General features: G+C 43.5%; 1 protein-coding gene across 1 annotated transcript in view; it reads right to left on the bottom strand.

The window, feature by feature from the left end:
* The window catches only part of LOC142741795 (multidrug and toxin extrusion protein 1-like), a 42,392-nt gene extending 30,469 nt beyond the window's left edge, over positions 1 to 11,923 (bottom strand). The window contains exons 1-2 of the mRNA XM_075851128.1: positions 11,879 to 11,923; positions 11,006 to 11,107 (exon numbers count right to left, since the gene is read on the bottom strand). Coding sequence (XP_075707243.1) covers positions 11,006 to 11,107; positions 11,879 to 11,923 — 147 coding nt within the window. The remainder of the gene's footprint in view (positions 1 to 11,005; positions 11,108 to 11,878) is intronic.
* Between the last annotated feature and the right edge of the window lie 7,623 nt (positions 11,924 to 19,546).

Genomic DNA, 19,546 nt, shown 5'->3' with positions numbered 1-19,546 from the left:
CTGCACCTTTTTTGGGATCTTCCCTTCTTTGCAGTTTGGGTAATGATGCCGGCAAAGTGTTGCCCTGGTACTATACGGGCGCCCTCACTTTCAGCAGATGTGCTTGGGCCCTCCCCTGCCTGGTTTTCAAACACGCCCCTTTTGCTACACACTCTGCGCCTTTTTTGGGATCTTCCCTTTTTTGCAGTTTGGGGAATGATGCCGGCAAAGTGTTGCCCTGGTATTATACGGGCACCCTCACTTTCAGCAGATGTGCTCGGGCCCTCCCTTGCCTGGATTTCAAACACACGCACCTTGATAATCTCCTCCTGAAAATTAAGGAATGACGCTGTCCGGCCTGCACATTTGGATAGCAAGTAAGCGTTATACATTGCCATCTGTACCATGTGCACGGCCACCTTTTTGTACCACACCCTTGTTTTTCTCATGGCACTATAGGGCTTTAGCACTTGATCTGAGAGATCAACCCTCCCATGTACTTTTTATAGCCCACGATGCAAGCTGGCTTGTGGGTCAGTTGTTGTACCTCGTACATGGACAGGGGCACTGCTGTTCCCATGTATTGTGGTCAAGAGAAGGACATCCCTTTTGCCCTTATACTTGACGAACAACACGTTCTCGCTGCATAATGCCCTGCTCTCACCCCTTCTAACATGTTGGCCAAGCAGTGTTTTAGGGAGGCCTTTCTGGGTTTTTCACACCGTGCCGTATGCTGCAGTATTTCTGGTGGAGAGGCATTTAAATAGTGGGATGCTGGTGTAGAAGTTATCCATGTAAAGTTGATAAATCTGGCCCAGCAGTGGGTGCACCAAATCCCACACTATTTTCCCACTAACTCCCAGGACGTGGGGCATTCTGGGGGTTCAATCCTGGAGTCCTTCCCTTCATAAACCCGAAACCTGTAGGTGTACCCTGAGCTACTCTCGCACAGTTTGTACATTTTTATTCCATACCTTGCCCCCTTACTGGGCAGGTATTGGCAGAATTTTAGCCTACCCTTAAAATGTACAAGGGACTCATCTATTACAATGTTCTTTTGGTGGGTATACACTTCTTTAAATTTGGTGCAGAAATTATTAATTACTGGCCTGATTTTGAATATATGGGGTCATCATGGGGTGGGACCTCTGCATTATTATTATAATGCAAAAATTTAAGAATAGCTTCAAAGCGAGTCCGGGGCATTGCCATGCGGTAAATTGGGGTGTTGTACAAAACATCTGTACTCCAGTATTACCTGATCTGTGGCTTCTTTACTAACCCCATATGCAGCACAAGGCCCCAAAATTTGACCATCTCCGCTGCATCTACAGGGGTCCACTTGAAGGGTCTAGCATATGATGATGTAGGGTTCTCGGCAATAAATTGCTGGGCATACAAATTGCTCAGGGCCACCATTAAATTCACTAAATCCTCACTGAAGAAAACCTTAAAAAAATCTATTTCTGTGAACCCTTCAGTCTCAAAATGAATCCCCGAGCTGCCTATGAATTCGGGGATCTGAGGCTCATAATTCTCAGGGGGTGGGTTCCACACGGGATCCCTTATCTGGGGGGGTTGCCTCAGCTGATGTCCTGGGTCGCCTTTGCAGTGGTTCCTCATCACCCGATGATGATGAGGAGGAGGACAACAAGATGTATGGGACAAATTCCTCTTCTCCCTCGCTGGCGGAATCAGTTTCCGAGGCCAGGATGGCGTATGCCTCCTCTGCTGAATAGACCCTTAGGGGGGTGTGTAGTGCTTGAACACGTGTAACACTGACTTTATTTTTACAAAAAAAAAAGAGAATAGAAGAGAAGAAAGAAAATAAAAGTTTAGAAAATGGAAGTATAAAAAATTTACTGAACAAACTTCAGTAACAAAAAATTATGGCAATATAAAACTGTAAAGAATTTCCTGACTACACGACACTAACAAAAATTTTGTGACGTTGAATCTGCTGAAAAAACAAATGTGGTATAAAAACTACTGCAGTAAATTTAGGCAAAAACTATAAAACTACGCTATGTAAAATTTAGTGAACGAACTTCAGTAAAAAAAACCTGAATGTCCATCACTAACGGACGCTAAATCTGTACCGCTATATATTAGTGCTAAAAAAACTGTAGTTTTGTAATTTTGACTAAAACTATAAAGCTACAGTAACCACTGACACTAAATGTAGCACTATTTTTAGAAAAAAACTGTAGTATAATAAATATACTACAGTAAATTGACACTAACTTTAGAAAATTTGTATAGCTAAAACTACCTAAAATGCTATGAATTTTTTTTAATTATAAAATGGACGCTAACCTACCAGTAGTACTCCCATCAGGAGGGGGGGGGCGACAGTCAGGGGGGTGACGACAGCCTGGCAGGCCCCTTTTCTTCAGCTTTCACATCAGCGTTCGCTTTCCGTTCCGTCGGAGGTTCCCGTCGGGTGAACCCCGCAACGGAAAGTCAAACTGAAACCACCATTGATATCAATAGTGACGGAAACATTGCTAATGGTTTCCGTTTGTCACCATTCCGGCAGGTTTCCGTTTTAACGACGGAATCAATAGCGGAGTCGACTGCGCTATTCATTCCGTCAGAAAAACAGAAACCTGACGGAATTGTGACGCACGGAAACCATTAGCAATGTTTCTGTCACCATTGATACCAATAGTGACGGAAACGGAAGCTGTGGTTTCAGTTTGACTTTCCGCTGCAGAGTTCACCCAACGGAAACCTCCGACGGAACCCCTAAATGGAAAGCGAACGCTGATGTGAACAGGCCCTAACTCATGTGAATGTGGTTTGTCAAAACCCCATGCACGTGCAGCAGAACAAAAATCTGCATGGAATTTAGGACGTGCTGCTGATTTATAACCCCTTAACGCAATATCACGTAAGGCTGGGTTCACACGACCTATTTTCAGGCGTATACGAGGCGTATTATGCCTCGTTTTACGTCTGAAAATAAGGCTACAATACGTCGGCAAACATCTGCCCATTCATTTGAATGGGTTTGCCGACGTACTGTGCCGACGACCTGTAATTTACGCGTCGTCGTTTGACAGCTGTCAAACGACGACACGTAAAAATACAGCCTCGGCAAAAGAAGTGCAGGGCACTTCTTTGGACGTTTTTGGAGCCGTTTTCTCATAGACTCCAATGAAAACAGCTCCAAAAACGGACGTAAAAAGCGGCATGTAAACGCCGCGAAAACGGCGCGAAAAACGCAGCGAAAAACGTGAGTTGCTCAAACAACGTCTGAAAATCAGGGGCTGTTTTCCCTTGAAAACAGTTCCGTATTTTCAGCCGTTTTTGGTCACTACGTGTGCACATACCCGTACAGGACACTTCTTGGGACGTTTTTGGAGCCGTTTTCTCATAGACTCTATTGAAAACAGCTCCAAAAACGGCCGAAAAAACGGCGCGAAAACGGCGCGAAAAACGTGAGTTGCTCAAAAAACGTCTGAAAATCAGGTGCTGTTTTCCCTTGAAAACAGCTCCGTATTTTCAGACGTTTTTGGCTCAGCGTGTGAACATACCCTAACTGTACGTGATAAGGTTTAGGTATGTATGAAAAGTATGGAGGGAGCTCACAGGCTGAGCTTGCTCCATACACAGAGGGTGACGACTGTGTCACGCAGCCGACACCTCACTGCAATGGTCGGAATGAAAGATCACTTTGATTCCGCCCGTTTAACACCTTAAATGCCGCAGCATTTAAAGTGCTAGAATCAGGGAGGCGTCCCCTGAAACAAGCCATCGCGACCCCCCTGCGGCACGATCGGCTGTTAACAACGGTTGTTATAGCAGCCTGGGGGGCCTAATGAAAGCCCCCAGGTCCGCATTCTTTGTACTCCTTTGAAGCTCTGCCTCCGGCAGGGCTTTAAAGGAGAATGTCAGAAAACGATATACTGCAATACATTAGTATTGCAGTATATCATACGGTGGATGATCATTGCAGTGGATTGCTGCTTCAAGTTTTTTTTTATGTTCCAAAAAAATAAATAAATACAGTAATAAAATAATAAAGTATTAAAAGTTTAAAAAAAAAACCTTTCCACATTTTTTCCCTAAATCAATGTTAAAAAAAAAAAAAAGTTAACATAACTAGTATCCCCGCGTCCTTAAAAGTCCAAACGATAACAATATAGCGTTGTTTAACCCGCTGGGTGAATGGCGTAAAAAAAATATATAAAAGCAAATATAGACACGCAAATTGCTGGTTTTTGGTCACCTTAGCGCTCCAAAAAAGTGATCAAAAAGACCCCAAAAGGGTATCCGTGAAAACTACAGTTCGCCCTACAAAATTTAAGCCATCACATAGCTAAAATGATGGACAAATGAAAAAGTTATGGCTCTCAGAACATGGCGGCACAAAACATTTTTTTAATTTAGCAAATAGTTTTATTTGTTTAAAAGTGGTAAAACATAAAACAAAACATATAAATTTGGTATCCCCATAATCGTATCAACCTGTAGAGTAAGGTGAATATGTAGTTTTAACCGCCTGATGTATGCCATAAAAACAAAACCCCCAGAAAAATGGTGTAATCGCTGTTTTTTGCCCATTTCACTCCACAAATATTTTTTTTTCAGCTTCCCAGTACATTATGCGGTACAATAAATGGTGCCATGAAAAACTACAACTTGTCCCACAGAAAACAAGATCTCATATGGATATATAGACGGAAAAGTAAAAAAAATATTTCTTTTGGAAGGTGGGGAAAAAACTAAAGTGAAAATCCGAAAAATGGCGAGAGGAGGGAATGTGTTAAATCAGCTGAATGGCTATTATGTTGCAGAATTGTAACGTATTTCATCGTTTACAATGTTAATTTGCAGTAAATGCCTAGCAAATTCTGTAACGCATACATTGAGGAATTTGGTGCACAAAATCTGCATCAAAACCGCAGGTAAAATCTGCACCTAATAGTGCGTTTTTTATACGTTTTTACATTTTGATGCGGAAATAGGTGCAGGTTTTATGCTGCAGATTTTTTTATTTTGTTTAAACTAGTCAGAAACAATTCGCAAGCTAAATTAACATGTATCATATTTTCAAATACGCACCGCAGGTAAATTTCTGTGCAGAAAATGCGACATGTAGATGAGATTGATTGATCCCTTTTACTTTGCTGGTACTGTATTAGGCCTCATTTACACGAGCGTGTGCGTTTTGCGCGCGCAAAAAAACGCTGCGTTTTGCGTGCGCAAAAGGCAATTGACAGCTCCGTGTGTCATCCGTGTATGATGCGCGGCTGCGTGATTTTCGCGCAGCCGCCATCATAGAGATGAGGTAGTCGACGCCCGTCACTGTCCAAGGTGCTGAAAGAGCTAACTGATCGGCAGTAACTCTTTCAGCACCCTCGACAGTGAATGCCGATCACAATATACACCAACCTGTGACTAAAAAAAGACGTTCAAACTTACCATGAACTGCCTGCTTCCTCCAGTCCGGTCTCCCGGCCGTTGCCTTGGTGACGCGTCCCTCTCTTGTCATCCGGCCCCACCTCCCAGGATGACGCGGCAGGCCATGAGACCGCTGCAGCCTGTGATTGGCTGCAGCCTGTGCTTGGCCTGTGATTGGCTGCAGCTGTCACTTGGCCTGAATTGTCATCCCGGGAGGTCGGACTGGAGGAAGGAGCCGGGACTTATCGGTAAGTCCGAACTTCTGGTTTTTTTTACACGTATATGTATATTGTGATTGAAAGTCACTGTCCATGGTGCTGAAACAGTTTAAGTCTTTGAGCACCGTGGGCAGTGACTGTCTCCTGACGTCGCGTACCCGAACATTTTTTGCCGGGTTCGGTCAAAACGAGTTCGGCCGAACCCGGTGAAGTTCGGTGCGCTCATCTCTAATTTGACACTCCGTTTGGATGTTTGTAACCAGAAAAGCACGTGGTGCTTTTCTGTTTACATTCATCCTTTTGACAGCTCTTGCGTGATTTTCGCGCATGCAACGCAGGACCGTCCGTGTGGCATGCGTTGTTTTCACGCACCCATTGAAGTCAATGGGTGCGTGTTGCGTGAAAAACGCAAGAATATAGAACATGTCGTGAGTTTTACGCAACGCACTCACGCAGCGCAAAATTCACGCATCGTCTAAACAGCCCCATAGACTATTATAGGTGCGTACGACACGCGTGAAAAGCACGCGCGTCGCACGCGCGTATAATACGCTCGTGTAAATGAGGCCTTACACTGCGGATTTGATGCGCGAAAATACTCGCAAAAAATTTGCACGTAATAGGCCAAATGCACACAATACCGAACAGAGTTTTTTTTAACTCACCCTAAGGCCCCGTTCACACATGTTGAATTTGATACGGATTCCGATGACATGCCGATGATTCTGCATCCCATGCATATGAGGTTTCCGCAACCCAGTTCATATGGTGCGAAAAATTTTCCACGTGAATTTTTGTCCGCACCATGATAAGAAATCCACGACAGCAATAAGCAGCATGCTACTTATATTACATGAAAAAGCAGAGGATAAGCAACTTTAAATGACAATGGGACTTAGGCCTTGTTCACACAGTTTTTGCAGGCAGAAAAATCGGCCTCGAAATTCCTTCGGGCTATCTCTGCCTCCCACTGATGTCAATGGTAGGTCAGAGATGGAAATACCCAAAGAAAGGGCATGTCGCTTCTTTTTCTCGCGAGCGTTTTATTCCACCCGCGGGAAAAAAACGCCTTCGCCTCCCGTTGAAATCAATAGGAGGTGATATCGGCTGTTTTTTCCCGCAGTTTCCAACGTGGTTTCCGATGCAAAAAAACTCTGTGTGAACAGGGCCTTATTCTCGTGCGGATCTGCTACAGGCTTGTGGCACATCTGCATCAGAAATCAAAGGGAAAGCCTCCAATTTTTGCTGTGGAAAAACACATTGAACTTTAATGGCAACGTAAGAACGGAACATTACTTCTCCTTGCATCCTCACAAGTGCTTCCCCCTCCCTTAAGGCCACCTTCACATCATGTTGTTGCCCTAAGTTTATCGTGTACGTCAGGAAATCTAACGTACACTATAAACAACGTGGACGATAATTCTGGCCAGAGCGTTGTCGACACTGCGGCTCTGTACTCAAGCTTTGCAAAGCTTCGGACGTCACTTTACGTATATGGACATCAGGAACAGCGCCACAGTCCCTGGGCAGAGCGCTAGTAGAAGGCTCCAGCCCTCTTCATGGACAGTGACTTCAGTAGTTTCCCTTGGGCCATTCCCCGGGCGACGTATCCCACTGTATACCATACAGTCGGATACGTTTTGGCTAAATAGATCAAAATCCAGAGCATTAACCGGTCACTGCCTGCTCCATGGTTTCCTTCACTGTAATTGACATCCACACCAAAATCAGTTAATGCAAATAACATACAAACGTGTGTGCCACACTTTCCGTTGCCCACCCCCGGTAATGGAGGGGGGGGAGCCAGACATCTTGGATGTATGGGGCACAGAAATTCCTGATGGCGGCCCTGCTAACGCCCTACCTATGCAGGTACTAGCTACCCCTAAACTACCGCTACCCTAACGTCCTACCTATGCAGGTACTAGCTACACCTAACTAGATTTTATTTAACTTTTTTTTAACTTTTTTACAGTTTTATATATTAAAAAAGGCCCAAAGAAACCTGCGTCAACAAATTACCACTGAGGCTGATTATAGACTCAGCGGCCGCCAAAAAATTAGCACAGATGCCGATCAGTGATGGTGGTCACTGAACAGCGCTTAAGGGCTGCAGGGCGCACAGGAGATGGTGCTGGTAGAAAAATGGAAAAAAAAAAAGGCCCAAAAAAACCCTGCGTCAATAAATTACCACTGTGGCTGATTATAGACTCAGCGGCCGCCAAAAAATTAGCACAGATGCCGATCAGTGATGGTGGTCACTGAACAGCGCTTAAGGGCTGCAGGGCGCACAGAAGGGTGCTGGTAGAAAAATGGAAAAAAAAAAAGGCCCAAAAAAACCCTGCGTCAATAAATTACCACTGTGGCTGATTATGGACTCAGCACTCGGTAGCCGCAGGGCGCACACAAGAAAATGGTGCAGTAAAAACAGGCGCGAAATAAAAAAAACTGTGCCAAAAAATGTGCAAAAATGCCAATCAGTGATAGCAGTCACTGATTAGCGCTCAGAGGCTGCAAGGCACACACACAGAGATGGTGCTGGCAGAAAAAGAAAAAATCAAAGTCTGCGTCAATTTTTTTTTACCACAGATGCTGATCAGTGATGTCGGTTACTAATCAGCACTCAGTGGCCGCAGGGCGCACACACGGAGATGGTGCAAAACTGTCAATAATGTGCCAAAAATTGCTGATCAGCGGCCACAGGACGTACACGGAGGAGGGGTTAAGGGGGAGGGGGGCCTGGAACAGAGACTGGGAAAGGGAAATTCAGGAATCACTAGTGCTGCTGCTAAAAAAAAATAAGAAAAAATCAGCAACAGCACAGTTGATGATGATGATGATGATCACAGTCAGTGATCACACAGCAAGATGCCGAAGATGACGATCGCAGAACAGAAGGCCTCACCAACGCTAAGTTTTTGGTTCACAGACTTACACGCCATCTCTGCTCACCGTTCCAAACCGGAATGAGGTGGGCAGAGCTGGTGCAGGGAGTTTGAAACACTCGCCATGGCTACGATTGGTCGGTCTATGCAGACCGACCAATGCTTGCGATCGGGGGCACCATCACTACTGCCTTACAAGTACATGGCAGGGATTGGTGCCATCCTAGACAGCACCAATTCCCACCGTATCACTGTGCCCTGCGGCACAGTGATGGGTTATAGTCGCAAAAAGCCGCGATTGGCCGGTCTGACGACCAATCACAGCGATCGCCAATGCGGGGTGGGGGGGCGCCCCCCTGGGCCACGTGTAAAGATGGCATGCTGTCAGGGACAGCAGTCATCTTTACTCTGTCACTGGGTCTTTAGACACAGCGACCACTTAACGCTCCAACGTACCCATATGTTGGATTGTGTTAAGTACCTAACGACAACTACGTACCTATACGTTGGATGTCGTTAAAGAGACTCTGTCTCCACATTATAAGTGCCCTGTCTCCTATATAAGGAGATCGGCGCTATAATGTAGGTGACAGTAAAGAAGAGGCTGGACGCAGCCTGCAGGGCTTAGGAGGGAAGCCTCCATGACAGACCTAGGAGGGAAAGGGTTAAGTATTGAGGGAGAGTTAGGAGGAGGTGGAGGAGGGACAGGGAGGAGTTAGGGGCCGTTACGGAGCTTCCCGCTGTTTTCGGCACTGAGCCGGAAGCAGCGGGAGGAGTAACACACACTTGAGCAAGCTCCCACCCTCCCGCCCATTTGTTCGTTAGCCCTTGTGGTCTTTATTAAGTCCGTCTATGAGTGTTGTGATTTTATTGTGTGCTTATTTAACATGTTTTTCTTTTCATTCGGAGTAGGTCCTGGTGTCATGGCAGCTGGCGGGGGGAGTCCTTGAGGTCAGTCAGTACAAAATGGTGGGGGGGTCGCATCGGGGGTATGCGTCCCCCAAAAAAGGTACATGGTTGAAGACTTCATCGGGTGTTATCCCTTTGAAGTGGTCTTCTGGTGGAAGGTATATCACTTGGAGGCTTCATCGGGTGTTATCCCTTTGAAGTGGTCTTCTGGTGGAAGGTATATCACTTGAAGGCTTCATCGGGTGTTATCCCTTTGAAGTGGTCTTCTGGTGGTTGGAGCCATCTGCAGAGGTGAGCGGTGCCTCTGAGCTGGTTTACGGCTGGAGGTAATTGGTTGGTGGTGGTTGCAGATGGCTAACTCGGGGTGTGTCAAAAAGGAATATCTAAAATGGTTTCAAGGACTTCCCCTGCTCGGATTAATGTTAACGTTAAAATTGTTATCTATGATTCTGACCCATGTTGGGTCATGTGAATTATTAGGAGGAATTCTCTGGTGGATTCCTAATTAGTTATCCGAACGTTTTGGATTTAAATTGTTTTTATAAAACTGTGAAATTAATAAACGGCTGCTGTGGCCATTTCACATCCAACCTCGGTGTCACGTGTCTTTTCTGAAGGGGGGGTTGAGGGGGAGGAAGAGATAAGGGAAGGTTCACTAACACACGACTCTACTTAGGCAGGTCATGCTTTTTATTTAAAAAAACAATCTTTTTTCACAAAGTTAGGAGCGATTTAAGTTTATGCTAATGACCTTTCTTAATGCCCAAGTGGGCGTACTTTTACTTTCGACCAAGTGGGCGTTGTACAAAGGAGTGCATGACGCTGACCAATCAGCATCATGCACTCCTCTCCATTCATTTACACTGCACTAGCGATATAGTTATATCACTATGTGCAGCCTCATATACAAGCCCTAACATTACTACAGTGTCCTGATAATGAATACACATGACCATCCAGCCTGGACGTCATGTGTACTCAGAATCCTGACACTTCTGAATCTTTTTTTGTGAGATTCCAGCATTGGAGTCAATGAATAGCGGCTCCAATTACGGCCAAAGAAGTGACAGGTCACTTCTTCTACGCGGGCGTCTATTTACGCGCCGTCATTTGACAGCGGCGCGTAAATATACGCCTCGTGTGAACAGACAAACGTCTGCCCATTGCTTTCAATGGGCAGATGTTTGTCAGCGCTATTGAGGCGCTATTTTCAGACGTAATTCGGGGCAAAAACGCCCGAATTACGTCCGTAAATAGGCCGTGTGAACATACCCTTAAAGGTGTAACGCTCTGAGGATCGATGACCAAGTTAAAAAGTCGGGGTGCGGGGGACAATCCTGCTCGGTACTCAAGGTGGTTTTTGAATATAATGGGAACAATGACTAATAAAAACCAGGACCGGAATAATAGGAAAACCACAATGAAAACCCTGCATGTAACGACTCTTTTTTTTGCCTCTTTTTTTTGCTGTGCGGAAGTGTGAATGTACCCTAAGGCCTCTTTCCCCTCCATGCACATTCATGGTTACCAACCATTCACTTTGAAACCACAAAGTTGTTTTTTCTATCCTGACAGTCTTACTGCGGTTTTGGAGTCTAAACTTACTGCGTTGGCAAGTGTCACTGCATCAAGCTCCTCTTTGCCCAGGTGGCCACAGAAGATGGTACTGACAAGATTGATCATAAAACACAGTACCTGGGAGAGAATCTGTTCCAAGAAAAAACAAGACAAACTTGACTTTCAACTATATCTCTGTATAATGAATGTTATTTCATAGCAGTAGCCCACTAAGGCTAGAGTTACACGGAAACTTCAAATTGTATACACAAAGTCAAAGAAGCATGAAAGTTACAGACGCACATAATGTTTATTTTATCCAATGCGGAAAAAGATTGAAATGACAATGACAATCACTTGTTGCTTGTGACATTTGCATAAGTTAGATTCACATGTGGCAGATTTGTTGCTGAAATTTCTGCGACTGAAAAGGCATGCCATGTATCTGAGTGGGGTTGTTTCTGAAACAGGTACATGGATTTCTGCAAGCTCCATTCAGATAAATGGGACAGTTGCAAAATCTGGCACACGTGAATATACCCATAATATGAGTCGTGTGACTGCAACTTTCATGCAACTACGATTTTGAGTCTTATGTAGCCATGAAGCCTTACACCCAAGCATAAGTTGCACAGCGATTTAAAATATCCCATGTGAGTTGTTTGCAGCATGTAACTTCTGTTAGGCTGTTTACATCTGCGTTGGGTTCTGCTAAAGGTGTCCGTCATTTTGACAGGAAAAATAGCGCAGCATGTAATTTTTTCTGTCACATTTGACAATCTGCTAAGGACACTGAATGTAGCCTCCAATGCAGCACCGTACATAGTCTAGTATTGTTCTTAACATTTATAGCAAACAATCATCTACATTTTTATTTTTGGCTTGCAGTGAACGGTAGCGATTCAAACTTTCTGAACTAACCGGCTGCATAGTGAGAGCAGAAGGGACATCGCTGCCTGCACCCATCTGAACCCAGTGCTGTACTGCTCACTGCCATGCACAAAGAATGAGCCTAATACTAATAGAAGGCATTAAGAATAAAAAGGACACTAAGACTGGCACTGTTCTAAGAACACTATAGGTGGATACCACAATTATATGACAGTGTGGCTGGCAGTGTTTAAAGGATTTGTACCAGAATCTACAATTATCACCTATCCACAGGATAGGTGATAATTGTTTGATTGTTGGGGGGCCCCATCACTGACACTGCACCGATAGCGAGAACGGGGGTCCTGAATACCCTGCAGTGAGAAGTAGCCTGAATGGAGCAGCTTTCGAGCACGCCTGCCTCTTATTTTAATGCCTATAAGAATAACCGATATAGCCGGTCAAGCAGTAAGGAAGAACAATCAAAAATCCCGTTCTTGCGATTGGTGGGGGTTCCAGCGTTGGCCAGACAGTTATCACCTATCCTGTCAATAGGTGATAATTGTCGATTCTGGGAATATTCCTTTAATACTTGTTATTGGCAGCTTTGTATGACTGATTTGGGGCATCTGAAAAATGGGCATAAGACAAACCTGTCTAAAGCTTGATTTACATCTGTATTCTGGTTTCAGTTTACAATGGATCCGTCATACGACAGATACCACCTGTGCCCAACAGACCATATTGACTAAAGGCCCTTTTACACTGCGTTGACAGAACGCCCATTGCTGAGAATTGCCCTGGGCAGCGATCAGCAGATGACCGAGCAAACACTCGTTCATATGCTGATCGTATGGTTTTAAAAAACTGAAATATTATCAGTCTCGGCAGCACATCTCCCTGTATAAAGATCACAGAATTGGAATGGTCGCAATAGTGACTAAAAAAAAAATCGTCCCCCTAGGCAGCCAGGCACAAAGAGCACATAGTAGTTTCAGATCTGTCAGCAGACATCAATGAAGGATCAGGAATCTACATTGAGCAGACAGCAATAATTAACTACTTATATTAAATGAATAGTTTCATGAAAGTCATTCACAATTGTCTCTCTGATTTTGAATATGGCACAAGCATTACCCTTTAGAAAACCCTTCTATAATGTACCACTAGTCAGTCTTCGTGTAAAAACTGTTTTGAGAAATATATTCCACAGCTCCAAACTGAAGACGGGCCAAGAGGAAAGAATTCAAAAAGATGGTGGCCAGCTGATTTCTAAATATGGCTGAACTGGAGCCGTTTTACATTCTATATCTGCTCCAAAAACGGTTTACAAATGCGCATCATCTGTGACTTACCAGAGGTCCTGCTAATCCACAAAGCTGCTTAACTTCAACTGTGGGATTACCTGAGATAGTATGGCGTAGTCTTTGGAGCAAAACACCACAGTGTTTCCGTAACAGAGGAGGAAATCTCTGGGTTATTCCATTTCGTTGATCCTTCATGACAATATTTTGCTCCATCTGCTGACTACAGTCAAACTAAGTTAAATAATTCACTTGTAACATTCACATTCAGTTGAAACCTTCAGATGTATTCATTAACAAAAATCTTTCATCTATTGAAATAAGCAGTTTAATAACCCTTTTGTCTTACCACTTGACCCACTTCTCTACGCACATAACCTGGCATCAGTAATAGAAGGTTTAATCTTTTACATTGCAATATGCCCAAACAGAGCTTTTTGTCGATGACGTATCTCCAATGTAGGCAAAATACGCAGCTGCTCTGGGCTCCGTTAGCTGGGAAGACCTGTAAATTGTGCAAAATTTCCCTTCCCTCTCAGCACCACTCTTAATTCATTTAGCGGTTTTTTTCCATGCCAAAAAAAACCATAACTGTAAAGGATCTGCCAGGTACAGCTTCTGTGTCAACGCCCATAGGTAATCAGTCTGCATCTGCTTCTTTGTCTGTGAGACTGACTCCATCTTCCACCACTCAGGATGGCAGGCTTAGGAGGGGGAGAGCCTATCACAGCCTGGCCAGACGGAGCTAGCTCCCGTCCTCTGTCTATTTATACCTGCCTTTCCTGTTCCTCCTTGCTTGTGATTCTTCTCGTTTGGTTTCCTGGCCCTGCTGCAGCTTCTGAACTATTTGACCCTGCTTCATATTGACCCTGGCTTACTGACTACTCTCCTGCTCTGCGTTTGGTACCTCGTACACTCCTGGTTTGACTCGGCTTGTTCACTACTCTCCTGCTCTGCGTTTGGTACCTCGTACACTCCTGGTTTGACTCGGCTCGTTCACCACTCTTGTTGCTCACGGTGTTGCCGTGGGCAACTGCCCCATTTCCCTTAGCTCTGTGTACCCTTGTCCGTTTGTCTGTCGTGCACTTATTGAGCGTAGGGACCGTCGCCCAGTTGTACCCCGTCGCCTAGGGCGGGTCGTTGCAAGTAGGCAGGGACTGAGTGGCGGGTAGATTAGGGCTCTGTTTCCCTACCCCCATCATTACAATAACCTCTAAAAAAAGATAGTGGAGCTGGGAAAAAAAAGTGAAGGCTAAAAAAAAAGCGACAAAATCACAACCTGTGTATATGTTTCTGGTCGTTAAGGTTTCGTCTGCATTTTGAAATTTGGAAATCCAAGATTCAACTAAACCGAGCAGTTCTGGAACAGTGATTTTTGGGTTTGTCTATGCCTCTCTTAGGCTGGGTTCACTCGACCTATTTTCAGACGTAAACGAGGCGTAATATGCCTCGTTTTACGTCTGAAAATAAGGCTACAATACGTCGGCAAACATCTGCCCATTCATTTGAATGGGTTTGCCGACGTACTGTGCAGACAACCTGTCATTTACGCGTCGTCGTTTGACAGCTGTCAAACGACGACGCGTAAAAATACAGCCTCGTCAAAAGAAGTGCAGGACACTTCTTTCAGACGTAATTTCAGCCGTTCTTCATTGAACTCAATGAAGAACAGCTCAAAATTTACGGCTGTCAGAGAAGCCTCGCAAAATGCGAGGAGGAGCAATTACGTCTGAAACGAGGCAGCTGTTTTCTCCTGTAAACAGTTTGTCATTTCAGACGTAAAAGCCTGCTACCGTGTGCACATACCCTCACCATTGTCCTCACTGTATGTGGCGCCTGGATGTTCATGCTTCCTTTAGCTGGTAAATTTCTTACTGTCCCCGATTTTTGGTTATTCCACTTCCCTTTTTTTCCGGTTTTATGTAAATAATGCTTTATTACTATATAAATAAAAAGTTAGACAACTTTCTAACATACTTTAGTGCAGATTTACTTTACGTTTCATATGCCAATGTTAATCCAAACTTCCCATAGTAAAATTAATCAGATTTATTAAGACTCGCACGCTTCTAAATAAAGTTGCCGTGTCTTTGGCTGTCCATGGTTATGAAGGTTAGCAGGCTATAAGCAGGCTTGGATTTGCGCTATAATTTACGCCAAATTCTGGCATAAATTATAGTAAATTTGTGTGTGCGTTTGTGGCCTTACCCCCCACCTGGCTAATTTTGTTAAACTTTTTAATGCCACAAAAGTGCCATAAGGCAGTTAATAATTTCCCCCTTTGTGTTTGAATTCCTCACCATTTTTAAGATATTGGTTAGCTGTCAATGAATTGGAACCCTCTGTGTGTCCCAATATTTTTGTGAATTTCATGTATATATAACAAAACAGTGGATCTGCACGGACAAAGTAGACTTTTTCTGCCACTGGTATGGCTACAATTTTGTTAATTTAGAAAAAAAATACTATACTTGGAAACCACAATAGGGCAGATTAATTAATATTTTTGCGCCTAGACCTTATCAATAAATGCAACAAAATGTGGCGCATTTCTGGCACATAAGGTCACATTAAGTTTTACATTTATTTAGGAAGCAAATGCGCCAAAGAGAACAGATGTTTCAACCTCACTAGACACTTTTCAAAAGTGTCTAGATAAGAAGGCATGGTTTAGTTCAAAGGGGGCATGGCTTAAGTTTGCACAAAAATACCTGCCGTATACTAACCCAATCAAGAGGTGGTATAAGGTAAATATAATTGTCTAACATGTCTAGCAAAATGGGGCAAATTTATCATACAACATGCACCAATGGGATCAATTTGATGCATCTTCTGGCTGCTTGGCTGAAGTTTCCGCTGGCTAAATCTTAAACAGCATTAGAAGCACAGGTGAATAAAAACAAGCACACAGCCATGCAATCTCCATAGTCAAATATTGCTAGTAATATGGATCGCTAAAGAGCTCAGTGGATGGAATTTATGTTACTTTATTGGGTTCTAATGGAGGGGAAAGGGCCACTCGTGGCCTGACAAATTTACTATACTTTACGCCAGAAGTTGGTGTAATTTTTAGGAAAATCGATGACAGCTTTTATCTGGCATAGATTTCAGCTTGTGGCGCATAGACAATTTTTTAAGAGGCGTGCATCTTGCTCAAGCAAGCATCAGAACTGTATCATTTCTGTCTAAATACCAGTATTGGTAAATCTGGGCAAGTGGCACTGTCAACTGATGCCATCCTTGCTACAAGTCAGTTCGCGTAGTTGGTTCGGGAATTTTCAATCTGCCTCGGTCAATTATATGAGTAACAACAGCTTAGCCATGAAGAGTTAGACCACACCACATGTGTTGAAGCACATGGTGTATAAAAATCGCCAATCCTCTGTTGCATCACTCACTACGGAGTTTCAAACTGCCTCTGGAAGTGACATCAGCAAAAGAACTGTGTCGAGAGCTTCATGAAATGGGTTTCTATGGTCTAGTAGCTGAAGCTGGTGTAAGAACACCATGCACAATGCCAAGCTTTGGCTGACTTGGTGTAAATCACGCAGCCACTGGACTCTGGAGCAGTGGAAACATGTTCTCTGGAGCAATAAATCACTTATCACTCACTACCTCGTAGTCTGATAGATGAATCTGGGTTTGGCGAATGCCAGAAAAACGCTACATATCAAAATGCATAGTGCCTACTGTAAAATTTTGTGGAGAAGGAATAATGGTCCGGGCCTTTTTTTTTTCAGGGTTTGGCCCCTTTCCCCTCATTTACAGTAAAGGGTGATGTCAATGTTATGGCATACATTTTAGACAATTGTAAGCTTCTAACTTTGTGGGAGTAAGTCCCTTTCCTTTTCCAGCATCCAACATTATTGCCTGACCTCACAAATGCATTTTTTGGCTGTGGCTGAAATTCCCACAGACACACTCTTCCCAGAAGAGTAAAGGCTGTTAAAACTGCCCAACTCTTAATTAAACCCAATTGTTTTGGAATGGGATAACCAACAAGATAACATAGGTGTGATGGTCAGATGTCCACATACTTTTGAACCGTATAGTGTATCTCAGTAACTGTAATTACACCTTAATTTTCAGTTGCGGTTAGGCTCTACAAATTGTTACAAACATGGCATGACACTGACAAATGTTCCTTCCTGGCCTGACAATTACAAGAATAATTAAAATACATAATTGTTTTTGCATCATACATATGTGACAAATGCCCTACAATCAGGCGCGAGAAGAATAGGCAGTTGCCCAGGGTGCCACTTAGGGGGTGGGGCACAATTTATGCAATTAAAATGGTAAATGTTCTGCCTTTATACTGACAAACATGGATTGGTAAAAAATTTAAAGAAGAGAACTAGGGATTGAATGAATGATTACATTTCAGGTACCAATGACGCATTCTGAAACCACTGCCTGGGGCACCAACAGAGATTGCTTTGCCCTCAACTATAGTACAGTAATTGTCGTCAAGGCTTGTGCCTGGACAAAATTGTAATTAAAGGTTATAAATTAAAAGCATACAAATTATCATTGCATTGTATACGGATTGACAGTGATGAACTCTTCACAATAGCAGAACTATATAGCGTGATGTGAACAGAGCTAATGTGTATGGTCACCGTTCGTAACATTACAGGACAATAAACAATGTTTTTAGTTTTTTTAAGGGCAACTTTTATTAGGACCATATGCTACAGATGTACAGAGAATACATGACATAATTAGGATGGGTTCCGTCTGAGCTTTCCGTCAGGGGAACTTATGAACGGAACTCAAACTAAAACAAAAGGAAACCATAGGTTTCCATTTGCATCATTGATTTCAATGGTAACGGATCCGGTGCAAGTGGTTTCTGTTTGTCACCGTTGTGTAAGGGTATCGTTGTTTTGACGGAATCAATAGCGCAGTCGACTACGGTATTGATTCTGTAAAAACAACAGAACCCTTACACAATGGTGACAAATGGAAACCACTTGCACCGGATCCGTCACCATTGAAATCAATGGTGATGCGAAATGAAACCTATGACGGAAAGCTCAGACGGAACCCATTAATGGAGGCCCGACGCAGATGTGAACGAAGTCTTACATGTACATTGTGTTCTGAGAATGCACCATAGTATGACGAGTCAAACAAGCAACAAAAAAATAAAAAAAATAACGCATTTATGCGGTCATAATACAGCAAGGTATGTGTATATATATATATATATATATATATATATATATAAACAAGTGCCTCATAGGTTGGGCTTGACTAGAAATCAAGGCACCCCATAGCAAAATCAGATGAGCCCCCACCACCTAGTAGAAGGAAAATGAAATAGCAGCAATATTAGAAATAAAGGATGGATTATGGCGCCATATATCAGAGAGTAGTGCTAAATAGCAGAAGAACACCAACTTCCTATTCCTCCACAAAAAGGAACAAAAAGTTCTTGCACCTTAGTGGGCCCCTAAACCTATAGGTCCCATAGCAGCTGCTATGGCTGTAGTTACGCCCATGCTCATAGGTTAATTTAAAGAACATCAGAGTTGACTATGGCAAACCACGCCAGCAGTGTAGGGATCTTGGGATGTTTCCAGTGGGTAAGAATGGTTTTCTAGATTTAGATGCTATAGGATGTATTATCTCCTCAACCAGCGCAAGTAGACAGATGTTAGGATTCAGTACTCTAGGTAAATCCACTTTATGTTCAATAAATTTCATAACATCTGCCCAAAAACCAAGAATAATGGGATAGTCCCAAAACATAGGAAGAAAAAAAACGATCAGCCACAAATAATCCTACATCATTTATAGCGAGTATAATAAATTTGATGGAAAACATTTACCTGAATGCTCATATTTGCCCATCTACTCGGATCAGAGAGCCTCCTCATATGTGGAAAGAAGCGAGTTATACCACAGTGGGATTACAGGCGGCCATACCATTTCCTCAGAGCAGAACAATAATAAAGACCTTTTAGAGTTGTTGGCATTTGAATTGTGAGGGTATAACCTGGAGGGGGGGGGAGCAACTTGTAAAGGCAGTTTACAGGGGCCATATAGGAACCACGTAGTGCTGCTTCATGAACAACAAATACCAGCTGACTGGCTAGAAAGTAAAAAAAAAAAAAAAGATATGGCAAAGCTAATCCCCCGTTCTCGATGGGCAATTAAACATTAGTTAGTGCAAGCCCTGGGGGTCCACCCGCCCAAATAAAGGATCTAATATCTCTATCCATATTGGAGTACACAGGAGAGTTATGAAACATATGTGAGATTTATGTGGATTTATGTTACTGTAAGGGGGGATTCACACGAGCGTGATTTGGCAGCGTGTAGGCCGCGTGGTTTTCGCGCGACACGCAATGCCATATAGAAGTCTATGGGGCAGTACACACAGTCCGTGTATTTTGCGCAGCGTTTG

The sequence above is a fragment of the Rhinoderma darwinii genome, chromosome 2 (genome assembly GCF_050947455.1).
Source record: "Rhinoderma darwinii isolate aRhiDar2 chromosome 2, aRhiDar2.hap1, whole genome shotgun sequence".
NCBI lineage: Eukaryota > Metazoa > Chordata > Amphibia > Anura > Rhinodermatidae > Rhinoderma > Rhinoderma darwinii.
The sequence above is the reverse complement of the archived record's forward strand: the minus strand, read 5'-3'. Positions and strand labels throughout refer to the sequence as shown.